A 17,165-nucleotide genomic window follows, 5' to 3' on the forward strand; every position below is an offset into this window, starting at 1 on the left:
TACGATCTACAAATCAATTCTTCTGAGGTCTTAAACAAGGTTCAATGATTTAGGTAACCCACCCTCCAAAATACGTCTAATGTGTACTAAATTCCCATCCATGAAGTAAAGTGTGTGTTGATGTAGGAAAGGGGAATCATAGGTTAAGAATAAGAGCCAGTTCAAATATGAGTCCTCGGAATTGTACACTAAGAGGTCCCCTGCTAAAAACCACACATGCTAACTGCTTTTGTACTTCCAGCCATTCTACTACTAGAGACCCATACCTTTGGAGAAGCTGAACTTTCTTTGCAGGGAGTGAAACATCAGTTTATTAATTCTTAAAAATTACTATTTACTTAATATTCCATGGTTGCTAATAAGTGTCACAAGAAATATTTTGCCAGTTTCAAAGTTCTAGAGAGGGCCAGACCTGCTGTTTGAAAGCCTGTGAACCTAAAAGTAACACGATGGAAAAAATTAGTGTAACTTCAGCGTTTGTTTGTTCTTCTCATGTTTAACTTGAACAGAACATTGTCACTCAGGGATAGGATGGAGAGGCCGAAGAACACTGTGTTAAGTGCCAATATCTAAAACTAAGTTACAAAGCGCTGTTTGGAAGCCCTCCTGCCCTCCTCCACCACATCCTTGAACTCCTTTGTTGGTAGCAGCTCCATGTCCACTTATAATTTCTGCTGGGTTTTAAGGTTTTAAGTGGGAAACAGACCAAAAGAAGACCACTACCATTTTTTTGCAGTTAAATAGTGAATACTCTCTTTATTCAGAAGAATACGTTTTAATAGAATGGCATGCACCAGTAAATCAGTACAGTGAGGAGTTATAGGGGTAAGGGAAACAGCTTGACCTATTAGGCTTGCCTCTCCAAGACTCCTCTTGACCCAACTCAGGTGGTTAGGGGTCAAGAAGCAGTAAATTCTGCTGAATTCCAGGGTAACCAACTTGGATTTCCAGGTCTCTGCAGGTAAAAAAAAAAAACAACAAGAGAGGAAAGCTCTTTTAAAGGGGAGGGTAATTATATCGGGACGGCCATTTCCACTGAGACTCCCTGTGAGGCAGATGAAGGAGAATTGGTGGTGTCTTGTTCTCCTTCTTGGTTACACTCTTCAAGGACTATGGTCTGGTCTCTTCCATCTGTCTCAGAACCCCTGTGTAAATAAAAACAATAGAAAAATAATAGGGGGCAGGTCCGGTAAACAGATTGTAGGGTGGAGCGCAGATACAAGAAAAGTAACTGGGTCATGGATTTTCCGGCAGCACTCCATTTCTGGAATTGAGCTGAGGTGAGTATTTACCTAGTTCGAAGTCGAGGCCATTTCTTCCACTCTACAGCTAGCACTATCCCCAAGGCTACCACAACCACCACAATCAGGGTACTTCGGACAATGTTACCCACAGTGCACTCTTGAGCAACAGGCCCTGTGGTGTATAAATAAATAGATTCAGAGCTTAGCATATCAATGTTCCTTTTAACACTATGTTGTCCTCTCGCTCTTACCTCCTCAGAGTCACCATGCAAGTCCTGTACTGAGCTGTCAAAGGAATGATCAGTTGAGGCACATATGCTGAGACACTCAGACCTCCTTTCTGGCAGGGAGGGAGGTCTTATATGAATCTATGCAATATCTCTGAGTGCACCTGAAGTCCTACCTTCTCCTCATCTTTACAAGAGCTATGATATATTTGAGAGTTCCAACTTCATACACTTCCTGGTCTCATGATCTGACCTATCTTTGTGGGGGCTGTCCTTGAGGTCTCAGGAGCATCATGACAGGAACATTCTTGGAGGGATTATCCACTCACCTGCTGCCCCAACCAGCTCCAGGGCATCACTGGGCTCTGACCAGATGTCAGGGTAGGCCTGAAGACGGTAGCTGCAGCTGTAGTTTCCAATGCCTTTCCCTTCCACATTGTTGATGACAAAGTCTCCATCCTCTGAGAACTGTTGGGGTGCTTCTTCTCCATCATGTTCCAGCACAAATTCAACTCCTGGTAGAGGTCCGCGGCACTGCAGGGTGATGTCCTTTCCTAGTTTGAACACAGTGCTGGGCCAGGCTGACAGAGTGGGCTTAGGGGGCTTATCTGCAACAAAAACAAGAACACAGAGCTAAAAGAAGTGGCCCTGAACCTAGACATCTCTTGTATCTATCATACTTAACCTTTAAAAGGCCAAAAACTACAAAATCTAAATGTTTACTGGGTTTCAGAACCTTACCGGTCACCCAGATCTCTAGAGAGTTGCTGTGATTTGAAGCCGCAAGAGGAGCAGAATCCAGATAATAAATACAGCTGTAGACACCAGAATCTTGATCTGTCACCACTGGCATCCAGAAGTCTGCTCGGTAACCACTTGGCCTCTGTTGCTCTAAGGGCTGTTTAATCCCCTCCTTCAAAAGGACAAATGTTGAATCTGGCAGTTCCCCTTGACATTGAAGAGTCATGTTTTCTCCAGGGGCTACCATTGGACCAGGATGAACTAACAGGCTGGGCTTAGGAAGTAAACCTGCAAGAAATTAACTGCTGGTCAGAGGGAAACAATTTTAGAGTTCCTCCACGACCTACTCTAGTCTCCCACGAACCACTCAATCCTGTCCTTTCTACACTAGAATGTCTACTCCATAGTCTCACCCCCTTACCAGTGACTATGAGTTCCAGAGTATTGCTAGGCTGTATCTTGATAGGGCTGATCCAGTCAGGGTGGTAACAGCAGCTATAACGACCTATGCTAGAACCAGATATATTGGTGATAGAGAATGCTCCTTCATTGCTGGTTGACCCCCAAAGCTGCTTCGAAGCAACTTCTCCTTCTTTGTGCAAGATGTACCCAACTCCACGGACTGGTCCTTGGCACCAGAGAGTAACATTCTGTCCCATAGTGACCACAGAACTAGGCTCAGCAGACAACCATGGTCTGGGGAATGTGTCTAGAAAGAGAACAAAGATGAATAAGGTGTAAGTACACAACTTTACCACCCCTACACCATGATAAATGCTTTTCCTTGAATCTCCTCCACAATTTGGCCTGCCCTTCTAGAAGAGACTAACCTGCCCTAGTCCCTACTCCAGTTGACCCTATCCCAATCCCTTTTTTTGTCTATCCTTACCAGTTACCCAGATCATAAGGGGCATACTATGGTATGAGCCCCTATTTGACATGGTTGTCTCATAGTAGATACAGCTGTAGTTCCCAGAGTCCTCTGCTCCAACAGTGTGGAGGATGAAGTCAACTGAAGTCCCCGAAGCACTCTGGAACTGCAGGGGAGCATGGGTACCCTCCTGTAAGAGGGCAAACCTCATGCCCTGGAAAATTCCTTGGCAGTGCAGTGTCACATTCTTCCCAGGAAGCACCACAGGGCCCGGCTGTGCCAGGAGAGTGGGTTGGGGGTAGAATTCTAAAAAGAAAAAGATCATAATATAAGACTGCTCCCCCACACTTTGCCTTTATAATATTGTTATAGGAGGTGATATATGCTTTTGTAGAAAATTAGAAAATCTAATAAAAAAAACTAATGAAGAAAATATAATTTTACCAGCTCAAATATAACTATCTTCCCACTTCTATTTTAACACATGACTATGTCCTTGGAGCTGAGACTGTTTATATAACTGAGACCCCACTGTACTCAGAGTTGTAGTGTTTGAAGTTTATAATATAAACACTTTCCTATGAGGTTAAACACCCTTTGAGATGATCATTTGTAATGGCTGTCTAACATGGACTTGACATTTCAAGGTTTTCTCCTATTCTCTGAGGGCCATCCAGCCCACCAATCCCTGACAGCCAAGTTCAGGAAAAAGCAGACATTGAACTCAAAACTCAAGGCCAAGTCTAAAAGGACCATCTCAGAATGCAGGCGACTTGAGCTTGGTTCTTGGATTGGCCACCCCTATCTACCTCACTTCTTTTTTCAGAGGCTAATTTCTGACCTCCCCCACTCCTTTGTCTTTTCTCCTTGTGATGATAGCATGAGCAGCTGTCCTCTGTGAACAGTTCATTATGTGCGGAGCACTATCCCAAGAACATTCTGTATCCTTTAGAGAAGGCATTTCGTCCCCTCCCACTGGCAGCCCCTCCAATGGCTCTCCTGGGGTCAATACTACTTCCACAAAGACGTTCCCTCTCCCTAACCTGTCACAATGAGCTCCACAGGGTCGCTGTGCTCAGACCAGGTAGAAATGTCATAATAACGGCAGCTATAGTTTCCTCCATCACCAATGCCCACCGAAATGATCAGGAAGTAAGCTGCACTAAACCCTGGGGTTCCCCAGCTTGCGTCACTGGATGCAATTTCAGTATCATCCTTGTAAAGAATAAAGCTCATGTGCTCATGGGAGGTGGAGCAATTGAAAGTCACTCGGGCACCAGGAGTGACCACAGGACTGGCCCATGTCTTGAAGAACGGCTTGGGGTACATTTCTAGAAGAGAAAAATGAAACGTTGCAAAACCAAATCAAGAAAACAGGAAACAAATAGAACAAGTGTTTATTTGGGGGAAGCTGTTCTTTGTATGCATTTTCATAAATAGATGCATTGATGTTTTGTTTTTTGTTTTTAAAGGCATCCATCATCCAGTCCCTCTTTGCCTCTAGAGGAATCTGAATGCTCACTGTCACTGGAACAGGCAAGGAAAACTCTTGAAGGGGTAAACTTTCCTTTGGACTCTATTAGTTCGTTCCCTGAAACTCAGTTTGCCCATCTGGATAAAAGAAGGAAAGAGTACCTACTTCGCCTCTCTTCAAGATTTCCTCTACAGCTAAATGAGGTAATCAATGGGAAAATAATCAGAAAAATTAAATCACCCTCCACAAACCCAAGCTATTAATAACAATTATGGCTATTAATATCATGGAGCCAGAGGCCCTGGCACTCCCAGCGCCACGCCTGCCTGCCTCTAAGATTGGACACAGACTCCTAGCACCAGCAGCAAAGTTTGTGGTGGAGATACGAGTGTCCCATAGGCACTTTCTGCCCCCCTCCCTTACACACTCTTTTCAGTTCTACCTTTTATGACCAGCTCCAGGGGCTCACTAGGCTCAGACCACTTGAAGGGCTGCATTTCTGTATGCGTGCGGCAGCTGTAATTGCCTTCCTCTTTATCCCCCATTCTTTGAATTGTAAAGAAGGCTTCTCTCCCAACAGCACCAAGTTGCTGGACAGGTTCCTGCTCTCCCTTCTTAAACAGAGCAAACCCCAAACCTTCCAGCCATCCTTTGCATCGGATCTGTAGTTCCTGGCCCCGGATTGGGAGGGAAGCCGAAATGACAGGTTTGGGAAGGATGTCTAGAAAACAAAATAGGATGGCAAGGGAATCAAAAGTTTGGAAGTGCCCAAGATGCGACGCTCAGAATTTCTTTCTGTACAAACAACGAAATGCATCCTGGCTAGTTGGTCTCCTCTCACTCTCTTCCTCACCCTTCCCCCCATCAGCACAGAGGTCCCAGGGGCACTGGGGATCATTCCGGAAGGATCCTTTGCCTTCGCTTACCTGTTCCTACCAGTTCAAGTGCTTCACTAGGCTCCGACACAGCCATCTCCTCCCATGAGTGGCAATGGTAACTCCCGGTGTGGGTGCGGGTCAGGGCGCCAAGGGGGAAGGCAGCCCGGACCTCCTCCGAGGCCGGGCGAGTTGCAATCCACCCGGTCCCGTCCTTCAGCAACACAAACTCCTTAGTTGAGCCAGAAGGGCTTCTGCACCAGAGGGTTAAGTTCTTCCATGGGGCCAGAGGGAAGTTCGTCTCTGCCCACAGTTCAGGCTTAGGGGTTGGCATGATTATTTCTAGAAACAGCAGAGTTAATGAAGCCATCCTCCTCCTATTCCCCCTCCCTCCTTTCTTTTCTCTTGAAGCCCCTACCCAGACCCCCCTTCCCTACTCTTTCAATCAAAATCTTTTCTTTCCTATCTTGCTTCTTTCTGCTGGGGAAAGGGGAAGCAGATGTCTCAGCTGAGCCTCACAAAAATGCAGGAGCCTGAAGGAGATTTTTACAGGCAGAAAGATAGAGTTGGAGGCTGAATTTTGCAGTAGCTTTAACAAGTGCCCATTGCCAGCTGTCCTTCCCTCCCAACCAGTCACTCCCTGGGCACTGACACTGACACTCTGTAGTTATTTCGGATCTCCAGAGAGGAATGTCCCAGTCTGGAGCAGGAAAAAAACTCACCAATCTCTTCTGCCAGTGCCCCATTGCACAGTCCTGCAAAAGAAACCCTAGTCAGGCTCTGCCCCTGCTCACCAAGACTGCCCCCCAGCCTGCTGCCAGGCCCCTGGCCCAACACTTTGTACTTACCACAGCATAGAAGGGCCATGAGTATGAAGAGCATGGCGACCCCTTGAGCTGTTCCCAACAACCAGGCTTCTCTAGGGAGACCAGAGAAGAGATGAGAGGAGTTGCTGGGATTAGAGGGAGGGAGGAGAGAAGGGGGCGGCAATTAATGTCATTGGCTTATTCACTACCCAATAGGGACTGGGTATGGCCAGGATAATGGGATATAATCTTTTCTGACACTGACGACTTTTCTTTTTGAGGGCCGAACCACCTACCAATCCCTTGCACTTTCATAACCTACATGCCCCTCATCCCTGCCCCTCCTTCAGTTTGTATTTTTTTTTGTCAGCTTTCCATGGCCCGTGATTAGGTTGATCCTGTCAGACAGGGAAATGCTTTTGTATCTCCAGTTCTCTGAACCCCTGGAGCGCAGCAGCTCTGGGTGGTTGGTGTGGGGGTGGAAAAAGCAACCTTGAGTGTTTCTCAGTCATCAAGTTTAAGTTTGGAAGCAGTTGTTCCTATGGCAGGATTGGTCTTCAGACTGACCTGCCTCACCTGCCTTTGTTATGTCAGGGTTGCCTAGGCAGCCTTGATGAATTACCAGAAGACTGCCTGTCAGTGCCGAGCTAAGCCTGTCAGAGAGTGGGATCTCTCTCCCACTACCTAGATTGTGACTACAAATGTGTAGCATTGTCACTGGATTCTGCCTTCTGTAAAATTAGGAGGTATAAAGCCAAAAATCAACCGGCAGTTTCTCCTTAGGAAACAGTGACCATTCTCAGCCTTTTCCTGGTCAGGGAAAAACAACTTTTTAAGCTGCTGGCTATGAAATCTGGATCCCAATCTTATTCTTTTGTGCAATGGTCTTGGAGTAGCATGAGACACATGAAATTCCACCCTTTTAGTCCAGCCAGGTTAGCCTAAAGCATATGAAACGTAGGGTAGAACCTATAGAATAATAAAATTTGATCTCACTTAAACTGTTTGAAAACTCCAAGGGCATTTTTTTATTTTTGTTTTGTTTTGTTTTCCAGAAAACATAGGTGGCTCTCCACTTGTTGCCCTGACACTCTCACCCTTGATCTCAGCCAAAAACACACTCATAGTCACAGTCATCATCCATTGTGTATTAAATTCTTCAGACACACGAAGTTGTATATATGCTTGTATTCCCAGAAGCAGAGGGTGGAGGGAAGTGGATTAAAAATTCAGGTGGCAGGGCCTCTGCTGTTTAAGATCTGTCATTTCTCTTTTCATTGCCGACTGGAATAGCCTTAGAAAACCATGGGAATTAAGGGAGAGCGATCAATAGTCCAAAGGTCACTGGAGAATCAAATGGCAGGAGGATCTTTTGGGCTGTTTTCAGGCCAGAGTAAAGAGTCCGATCCTCAGGCTCCATCTGTTGTCTTATCAAATGCCTGTTCAGTTTAAAACTGTACTCTAAGGATACTGTGCACAGAGGCTAAAGTAAGAGAAAAACTGGTTTCTAAGGAACAGAGAATTGACCAAAGTATTCACTCTAGTCCTTGAAAGTGGGGGGTAAAGTGGAAGAGAATGAGATGGTAATTATATAACCTGGAAGATAGAAGAGCATACATTATTGCAAGAGAGCATGCTCCCATAGAATCAAAGGGGAAGACGTGTATGATGTCTTGTGGACAGAGTTGTTTAAGAGGAGATTTGGGAACTGTAGGAGATACAGAGATCAGGCGACATGCTTTGGATTATTTCTGGAGGCCTTGGAAAATATACTTGACTCCTCTTCTGACTTGGGAAATGACCACAATGGGGGGGGGGTGAAAGAGAAAGACATGGAATGAGAATGTGTGGACCTGTAAGCCTAGAGGCCGAAGAGAAGCCTAGAGTGTGTCCCTGTGACTTCTTGCAACTGGGCAGTGGCCCATTCTGGAGACTAGGAGAGCATACAATCAGCTAGCCTGGTAAACAACAGGCAGGGAGAAGACTGTTACCTGAATCTAAATCTCCGAAATTTCCACCGGATCCACAGCACTAGCGACAACAAGGAAACAAGCTGTACAAATAAGGACATCCTGAATGCTTCATTCAGAATGGAGTTCCAGGTGATCAGGCCTGTGACCAGAGAAGACCAGAAACAAAAGCCTTGATGGGTATTTATCTGACCAGACAGATAAATTCACGGTGGATGGAGGGGAGCTGGTTACTGAGAAAGCTTCTATTTCGAAGCTTGAGATAGACTGCTCTTCCTTTTCATGGAGCCTCCCGAATATTCTGCTCACTGCTTTGAACTATCGTAGAACACCTAAGGGAAAGGTGCCTAGACACATGGGTCCTGACATCCAATCCCTTATTGCCATTCCCATATATATCTGGTCACAATGTTAGGATAGCAGGGTATGGAATGATATTCCTTTGAGAAGTTATTATCTCACCTGCTGGCCCCGCCAATTTCAGAGGCTCACTGCGATGTGACCAGATGTTTGGGTGTTCCTCAATACGATAGCTGCAACTGTACGTCCCTGTGCCTTGCCCTTCGATGTTAGTGATGATGAAGTCTCCATCTACTGATAATTTTTGGAATGTTGTTCTTTCTTCCCATTCCAAAGAAAATTCAAGTACTGGATGAGAAACTCGACACTGAAGGGTGATGGTCTTTCCTACTTTGAACACCGAACTGGGCCAAGCTGAAAGGGAGGGTTTGGGGGGCTTATCTGAAACCAATCCAGAGACCACAGTTAGAAGTGACATTGAGCTCAGTACCCCCTCTCCTGACAGATGTTTTAGAGCTCTCTGGATTTCTCTTTCTTTTCACTTACATTTGACCAATGACATCAAACCTTGTGTGCTTAGAGTTCTTTCCCCTCTCCTTGGTTCTCTAAAGACTAGTGGTTCCTATTTTCAATCAGGAAGACCTCATACCTGTAAGATCTCCCTGGTTTGAAGGAAAATAATTTTTTTCATGAGTCACAGTGGGTCATGCCGATAGGCTTAAGGTGAATCCTGGGAGAGAAGGTCCCTGAAGGATGTAAAAAGTCCTATACCACCCTCCTAGTGTTTTCTTTTGAGCTCATAGCTTTAGGAAAGTACAAGGACCACTAGGAACCCTTTAAAGCATGGCAATAACAATAAAAGCAAACAGGTGACAATAACATTAAAACCAGTTGGGATCACTTGCCTACAACCATCAGCTCCACAGTGTTGTGTGTTGCCATCTTAATGGATGTGTTCCAGGTAAGAAAATACTGGCAGCTATAGATGCCAGCATCTTTGTAGGTCACATTCTTGAGTAAGAATGATTTGTTTCCAGTGTTGCTGGTGGCATCCAGAAACTGAAGGGGTCTTTCTTCTCCTTTCTTGTAGAGTGCAAGCCCCACTCCATCCATTGGTCCTCCACATCTCAGGCTTACATTTTGACCCATTTGAACCACAGGACTGGGCTGAACAAGTAGCCAGGTCTTGGGGAAAACGTCTAGGACAAGACCCAAAATACAAAGAGCTAGTGGTAGAACTTTCCCCTCCTTCCAATACTTAGGGCTATTTTCCTCCTCTGTCTTCCAGTTTGCACTTTGCAAATCCCCCACTAAGCTGAACAAATTCTGAACATTCCCCCCACTATTAGCCCTGGCCAAGTAACTAGGTCCAAGTGGGGAGAGGGAATCAGTGGGAGTTCTATGAGCTATTTCCCAGCATACCCCTGTCTTACCAGTCACCCAGACTTTCAGGGTATCACTAAGCAATGAGCCTCTGTATGATGCATCATAGTAAAAACAGAGATAGTGCCCTGTATCCTGGATCTTCAGAGCCGGGAAGTAGAAATATGCCTCATTTTTTATTGGCTTCTTGTGGTAAAAAGATTTCTTCAAGTCTTCCAACCTCATTAAAGTAAACGTCATTCCATATATTGGCCCTTGGCACCTGAGACTCAGGCTTTCTCCAGGTGCCAGGATGGGCCCAGGATGGGCTGTCAGAGTTGGTTTGGGGTACAGACCTAGAAAGGGAAGAGACCCTTAAGTTACAGTCTGGTCAATTCTTCCCTAGTCTATTTTTAGTCTCATCGTTTCTTCAGACAAATGTAGTAATTGGAATGGAACGTCCCTCCTTCTCTTTCCTTAGGTTTATGCCTCCTTGTCCGTGTAATCAAGGGTAAGTTCACTTGTAGTCTTTCCCTTTCAGCTGACTCTATTAGAGCCACTGTGAGCTCAGTCAGGTATAGGTGCTTGCCCCACGGAACTGACTACATTCATAACACCCTGCATCTTTGTGTCTTTGAAATGACAAGCATAGTTCTTCCCAGAGAGAAAATCCACACCTCTAAAGATGTCTTTGATTCCATCCTGTAGAGCAAAACTTCCATTGAAATATTAATGAGAACATCTGAACAGATTAATCTCACCTTAAAACCCTACTTCCAACACTCGAAACATGAAGCTGGTGGAGGCCAAAAGGGAGATTTGGGACAATAACTCAGTAAGCCAATGAGATCTGGTAACGAGACTCACCCTCATTTCCAGGGGTTGCTTTACTAAGGTAGCTGCACTATTAGACTTCAGTTCTACGTGACTCTCTCTTATCCCCCACTTAGATCCCAAGTACACCAATTCATTCACTATGGAAGGATTAGCCCTGCCACATACTTGTGGAAGTTTTTTGCATGTGTCATGAATCATGCAGGTCTAGGGGTATTGAGTATAAAGAATGTTAAGTCCCTGCCAGCATAGCACTAATAGACAGGTTGGGAATATTGGTGAATACTAATTACAGAAGTATGTATTAGTGCGATCTATGTTGGAAGGGTATGTTTACAACAAGCATCCATATACACCAGTTAAACGGTTCCTTGTATCTTGATCCTCAAGAAAAAATATTAATAAAATTATTATCTTTCATTTATTGAGAACTTATATGCCAGGCACTGTACATGTTATCTAGGCAAACCCTCACAACAACCCTGTGAGGTAGGCATTATTTTTATACTAATTTTGCAGATCATGAAATTGAAGCACAGAGTGGCATTATACAATAGATTGGACAGATACTGTTATCCTGTGTTAGAGTGGAGAAAACAAAAGCACAGAGAAGTGACATGACTTGCTCAACACCACACCGGGTAGCAGTGCCACAGGTGGAACTAGAAATCCGGGTACTTCTGTAGCATCACTATTGCTTGCTGTGGGAATTACATAAATGCAGACAATTCCATCTGGAATCATCCAGGGCTTTAAATAGAGGAGTTGTAGCTGTAGTGTGTGACTAGTATGTGAACGTTTGGAGGAGTTGCCTTTTGTATTTAGAGCTTGGTGCTGCCTTTACTGGCTCTACTGCTATGGAACAAAGTAATCTTTCAAGTCATTTCTAAAATACAAACTATCACTTTTTTTCATGTGTTTATTTTTCATCAATGAAAATAGTGATTCATTCTGTTTCACGTACTTAAATATAATAATTACAAATACACTTAAACTTTCAAGGAATCAATTTTAAGACTGTACTGGCAATGCCTGGCACATATTAGGTGCTCAATAAATATTGGACGAATGAGTGAATGAATGATAATCCACAAGTAAAGAACAATAAACCTGTGATAAGATCAAGCTACTGAATATCTGGCTAGCTCACAAACAGGCCAACGGGCTACCTGCTTTAAAGTACATGTGATTCTAACTTGGAGCTCAGAAAAATGTTAAATGACTACATCAACCTTGCAGGGCCTAGAAACTGACTGAGGCAAGTAAAATCAAAAACTTTTGCTCAACCAGCCATGATCCCAGGGATAACAATAGCCAGATGCCAGCAGCCATGGCCACACCCACCTGCCACCACCAGCTTCAGGGGGTTGCTGGGCTCTGACCACAGATTGGGGAGCATCTGTATATGAGTGCGGCAGATATACACCCCTTCATTCTCAGGTGCCAAGTTGTCAATGGAGAATATGGCCATTGTCCCAGTTGGGACTTGGTAATCTACGGGCTCCGTGTTTCCCTCTTTAAACAGCATAAATACCAAATCCTGAAGCCATCCATGGCAAAGGATGTTAACATTGCATCCAGGAAGAGGAGGGGTCTCTGCCTGGATCCAGAAGATGGGTTTAGGAAGTTGGCCTGTAAAGGAAGAATGAACTGATATGAGTTAGAGCAAGGAGAGTGCTGCCTTGACTGCAGGACAGGAGACTTTGGCTTTAGATGAGCCTTCCCAGATCAACTGTTCTTTGCCCCATCCTTCAAGAGCTGCATCCTCTACATACATTGTCTAATATAAAGTAGGCACTTAGGTGCTATCTGCGGAACACATACATGCATGCATTTGAGGTAACTTCAACCAACCCTTCTCTGGGATGGTGATTTTTGAGTTCCATGAGTGGGAAGGTATTCTTGAGTATCTAGCTTTGCCATCTCACCTGGTGCTTCTAACTCTAGAATTCTACTGGGCTTCGACCAGCCTTTCTCCTTCCAGTAGCAGCACCGATAAAGACCTGTATTGGACTCAGTAAGGGCACCTATGAAGAATGAAACTTGGAACGTCTTGTAAGGAGGACGGATCCAGGTCATCTGTGTATTATCTTTAAGCAGGAGGAACTTGCTGGATACCCGAGAGGGGCTTCTGCACCAAAGTGTGATATTCTCCCAAGGGGCATGGGCATAGTTGGATTCTATCCAAAGCTCTGGTTGAGACTCCGCTGCTGTTATTCCCCAAAATCACAAAGATAGCAGCAGTTAGTCCTCTCCCTCCCACAAAGTGCCAGACAGCATGTCTGAAAATTGTCTCTAAACCACCCAGATGTTGACTTTTGTCTTCCTGTGGGAGTGAGAGAGTCTGTTCATGTAAGGGTTGGGGACAGAGATGCTAGGGCATTTGTTCAAGGAATCCTAATGGATAGGGGAATAAGCTGCTTTCTAAAGAAAGATAGAGCCCTTCACAGTTCTTGGGAAAGCAAGTCATGATGGAAGAGGCTCTGATTTCCAAGCAGCCCAGCCTGGCTTGGGTATCTCAAGGCCATGCAGACAGACCTGTTCCTTAGAATCTCATGCAGGGAGGCACTTACCCATTGAGGTCATACCCAGACTGAGCCCTGGAAAGAGAAAATGGTGAAAGAGACACTCTGTTTTCCATGTTGCCCTCCAACCTCAGTAATCTCCCCTGCCTACCTAAGGAGCCTGCTCAAAGAGCTTCTCTTAAGAGGGCCACTTGCTTCTCACCCCTTCCTTGTACTTACAAATGCAACAGAGCAATAGACTGAAGGTCCGAAGCATCATGGCCCCCTGCTCTGGCCTGTCCAGAGCTGTGGGGCCTCTGGTGCAGGATGCGTACACCGAGTCTTGAAGGCTTTGCTTCTTAAAAGGCAGGAGAGTCTAAAAGAAGAAATGTTCTTGCTCAGGGACTAGTTCTACTCTTTCAGGCTGAGGTGAGATCACTGCATTACTCTTGGCAACCTCACAGTCCACTGGTTCACAGGAACCTAGCTTGTTAATAAGGCCACTTGTTGCTTTCCTCGCCTTGATCCTTCACTTCTCCATCTCTCACTCAGATCTTTTCCTGGGATCCAAGACATTATTCTGGTTGAAATGTTTATTTGTTCCAGAGATTTCAAAGGCACAGAAGATGACCTTAAACAGGCCTGAAGAAACCCTACTGAGTGGGGACAGTGAATCATGCTAATACTCGCCTTCTCAGGTCCTTTAATCAGATACCTGCTGGAACACACACATGTACGTCACACACACACACACACACACACACAGAGCTGAGTCATCCAACAACATAATAAAGAAGGAATTACTGCTGCCCCCATTTTGTTTCAGAGGCAAATGGAATTCAGAAAGGATTCATAATTTGCTGAAAATCAAAATATTAAATAAAAATTAAAGTTCATGTTTAACTCCAAGGTGACACTCAACTGTCCGGAGGCAGCACCTGCCCTCACCCCATCTTCATCTTCCATCATATCTCCCATTTCATCACAAAGACTATTCCTTCTAAGAAGTGCTTCTGATGCACTCTTACCACTTAATCCCATGCTTAATGCCCTATTTTGAGTAGGTGCTGGTTAATCCAGCTGCTTCCAAGGCAGTTAATAAAAGTGTAAATTATCCCTCTTTAGAACTTGCCCTTAGCTTCTAAGTAACTTTTTTCACTACTTTTGAAGAAACTAGGATTATGTGAATTTTAAGGAACATAGCAGATATTTGAGACTTGAGAGTCTTCTCATTTTCCCAGAAGTCACTACCAACGATATGTACTCCATGTACATGAGGTGGATCTCTTCCCCTCTCCCTGCAAAGATGTATCCTCACAGCACCAACTCAGGAGAATCCTCCTCCATGAAATCTCTAAGCATAGGATGAACCCCTTCCTGACCTCGGCTGTTTGACCTTAGCTCAGTGGAGTGAGGTATAGTCAGCTACCACAAGAGAGAAAGAGAATGACTTTGTTTCTCTAAACTTCCTGTAGACTGGCAGCCTCTAGTATGCTGTAGCACTAACAGGGAACAAAATAGAGGAGCGCAAAGATACATTTTCAAAACGCCTGGACCAGAGGCAACAAACTGACACTGATAGTCAAGAGGAGCTGGGCACTGTTTTTCATTTATTCGTGTTGAAGGGTACTTCATTTAGGGCCTGAACTTTTCTTATGTTAAGTGGGGAAATAATATGTAATAATTGTTGTTTTGGATTACAGTAAACCTGTGTACAGTGCCAGGCATGCTGCGTACATTTCATGTAAACAGGTGTGTTTTGTCTCATTTTTCAAAGAGGGGTCTACTTTTGGCAGAGGACCCTAATGAAACTCTTCCTATCTCAATGGCTAGAACCCCTTGTCCCCAGGTTTCTCAGTGCCAGGCCAAAGCTTGGATGCCACCCTGTTGCACTGTTTCCCTTTGGGGCACTGGGCCAGAATCTAGTGGGGGAAGCTAGGTTCTTCGCCAAGGGGAGTGTTCAACCTGGGATTGCACCCAGGAAATGCCATCTGAGGATCTAGCCTTACCACATGGACATCAGGGTCTTGCCTCTTGGTAACTGGAGTGAGTCAGAAAAGCTGAATTTCTCAGCATGGCTGCCCACTCCTCAATCATTGGGAGATTAAAAAACAAAACAGCCGAGATGGTGATTTTTATACCCAAGGAACTTGAGAACAACCCTGAGGTTCAAAATTGGCCACGCCCATTTTGCCCTTTCACCCCACCCCCAATTTAGGCAGTTGAGGCTGTTTTTTAAGGGTTCCCCTATACTAGACCCCAAGCACTTTCCCCACCATTAGGCAGCGCCGCAGTGCTTTCGAGGGTGATATATCCATAATATCTAATGGCTAGCCCCCTTCATAGCTTTAAGGGCTCCAGAAATCCAAGGGGTTGGTCTCCGCAGGGTGCCGGTACAAGCTTTGCTTAAGGTTTGGAGGGAAGACTGAGAAAGCAAAGAGGAGATATCCACATTGCCCAGAGGTTCTCATCGAGGCGGGGCTGGAATCAGGGGAGAGAAGGAGAAAGGCAGGGATGAAGGGGTGGGGGAAAGACTGGGGTGCAGTTTGATTTACGGCAATTAATCACAGCGGAGGGACTCTTTCGGGGTTTTATTTAGGATTTTGTGGCCAGTAATTAATCTTCAGCCACTGGACTATGCGCTCATTTGCAGGTACTTACGGTAGTTGAAGGCCCGCTCCGAGGCTGGAGATTCTCCAGAGAGCTCCTCCAGATGCAGCAAACTGCCCGGCATGGGAAGAGCTGTCTAAGGACTGCCTCTCGGGCTCCGAGCCCCGCCTCCTTCTCTCCCCAACCCGCCTGCCATCCCGCCCCAGCCTCCTCCCCTCCCTCGCTAGGCTCCCCAACCCACCTACACCAACTCTGCCTAGCACCTGCAGTCCTCTGACGACCAGGATTGGAAAGCCCCTCCCAGCTCCCCGCCTCTCTGCCTACTCCCTGCAGAGGTTGCCCGAGCCCATAGTCAGGCCCCTGCCCCCTGCCTGTCGTTCAGAGCTTCTGGTCACTGTATTCTGGAGGGGAGAGGGCCAGCTCCCAAGACAGCTGAAGCTGTTGATCCACCTCACCAGCTCCCTGGTGCTTTTAAAGCGATCTCGGGGCTTCTTCTGTTCCTTAAATGCATTCAGAAATGTCTACACAATAGCTGAAACACCTACTGTGTGCACTTTCGGCCCTGGCCCTGGCCATTTCTAACCTTCACAGTAATCAGTAATATTACTGGTGAGGAAACTGGCGCTTTTGGGGGGTTAGTAACTTGGACAGTCTTCAAAGTCCAGTTTGAGATAAAAAGCCCAGCTTAAAGACATGCACTTTCAGATATCAGTTCAGATTCTACATTTAATAGCTGTGTGAGTGACCCTAGGTAAGCGAGTTAAATACTCTGAAGCCCACTTCCACTGTATTTTAAATAAAATAGCAGAACCTGCTTTGCAGGGCTTTAATGGGTAACTCAAGTAAATCTCTAAGTGCCACATACCCGGCGCACAATAAGTTCTCAACAAGTACTATCTGTGGTCACTACCACTTCTACTCTGCAAAGCCCTCCTTAACTGCCTTAGGGCAGTATGCTTTTGAGGATACAGAGCATTGTTTTGAAAATTTTGTTGCCTACAAATGATTTTTCAAATTTTATTTTGTCTGTGAATGAATGGGTGAGAGGCAGAAATGGAGAGCTACCATGGCATGGCACTTGTCACAGACCATGTGTGGAGGCTGGACCATTTCAGGGGTCTGTTTGCAATTTCCAAATGATTGCAGCAGGGTCTCTCTGTTTGTTTCCATCGCAGTACAGCTTATTCCAGGCCATTTGGCATTCAAGATTTTGGGTGATTCTCCTATTCCCACCCCCCATCTTACTGTAGGAGTACTGGAATTACAAACTTACATCACTCATGTAAATTTTAATATGGGGTCTGAGAACTGTAGTCAAGTCATTAGACTTATGCAAAACGAAATTTT

General features: G+C 45.3%; 1 protein-coding gene across 5 annotated transcripts; it reads right to left on the reverse strand.

The window, feature by feature from the left end:
- Positions 1-725: 725 nt before the first annotated feature.
- Positions 726-16,150, reverse strand: Igsf1 (immunoglobulin superfamily member 1). Of its 5 annotated transcripts, none has more exons than XM_040744614.1 (20): positions 15,870-15,949; positions 13,449-13,584; positions 13,278-13,304; positions 12,633-12,914; positions 12,049-12,336; positions 9,942-10,226; positions 9,414-9,707; positions 8,671-8,949; positions 8,230-8,350; positions 6,281-6,351; positions 6,155-6,187; positions 5,484-5,774; positions 5,000-5,278; positions 4,127-4,414; positions 3,102-3,389; positions 2,634-2,921; positions 2,213-2,500; positions 1,801-2,079; positions 1,293-1,416; positions 726-1,145 (listed from the first exon to the last, which is right to left on the reverse strand). In XM_040744614.1, exons 2-20 carry the CDS (start codon positions 13,486-13,488, stop codon positions 1,013-1,015), a joined length of 3,978 nt encoding a protein of 1,325 aa, XP_040600548.1. In that variant the 5' UTR covers positions 13,489-13,584; positions 15,870-15,949; the 3' UTR covers positions 726-1,012. The 5 variants fall into 5 exon arrangements, with proteins under 5 accessions (XP_040600548.1, XP_040600545.1, XP_040600546.1 ...); XM_040744611.1 differs by having other exon boundaries at positions 8,671-8,922; positions 15,870-15,928; XM_040744612.1 differs by lacking the exon at positions 1,293-1,416 and having other exon boundaries at positions 15,870-15,931.
- Positions 16,151-17,165: the final 1,015 nt, after the last annotated feature.

This window comes from Mesocricetus auratus, unplaced genomic scaffold (assembly GCF_017639785.1).
Source record: "Mesocricetus auratus isolate SY011 unplaced genomic scaffold, BCM_Maur_2.0 Super-Scaffold_100003, whole genome shotgun sequence".
NCBI classification, from domain to species: Eukaryota; Metazoa; Chordata; class Mammalia; order Rodentia; family Cricetidae; genus Mesocricetus; species Mesocricetus auratus.

Bases quoted from the DNA above. Each gene is read 5' to 3' on its own strand.
- Igsf1 (XM_040744614.1), bottom strand. From the start codon at position 13,488: ATGATGCTTCGGACCTTCAGTCTATTGCTCTGTTGCATTT. The intron at 10,227-12,048 runs GTGGGTGTGGCC...TTCCCTTTCTAG, and splicing joins CCTGAAGCTGGTGGTGGCAG to GTCTGTACCCCAAACCAACT. The intron at 9,708-9,941 runs GTAAGACAGGGG...GTCTTGTCCTAG, and splicing joins CCTGAAAGTCTGGGTGACTG to ACGTTTTCCCCAAGACCTGG.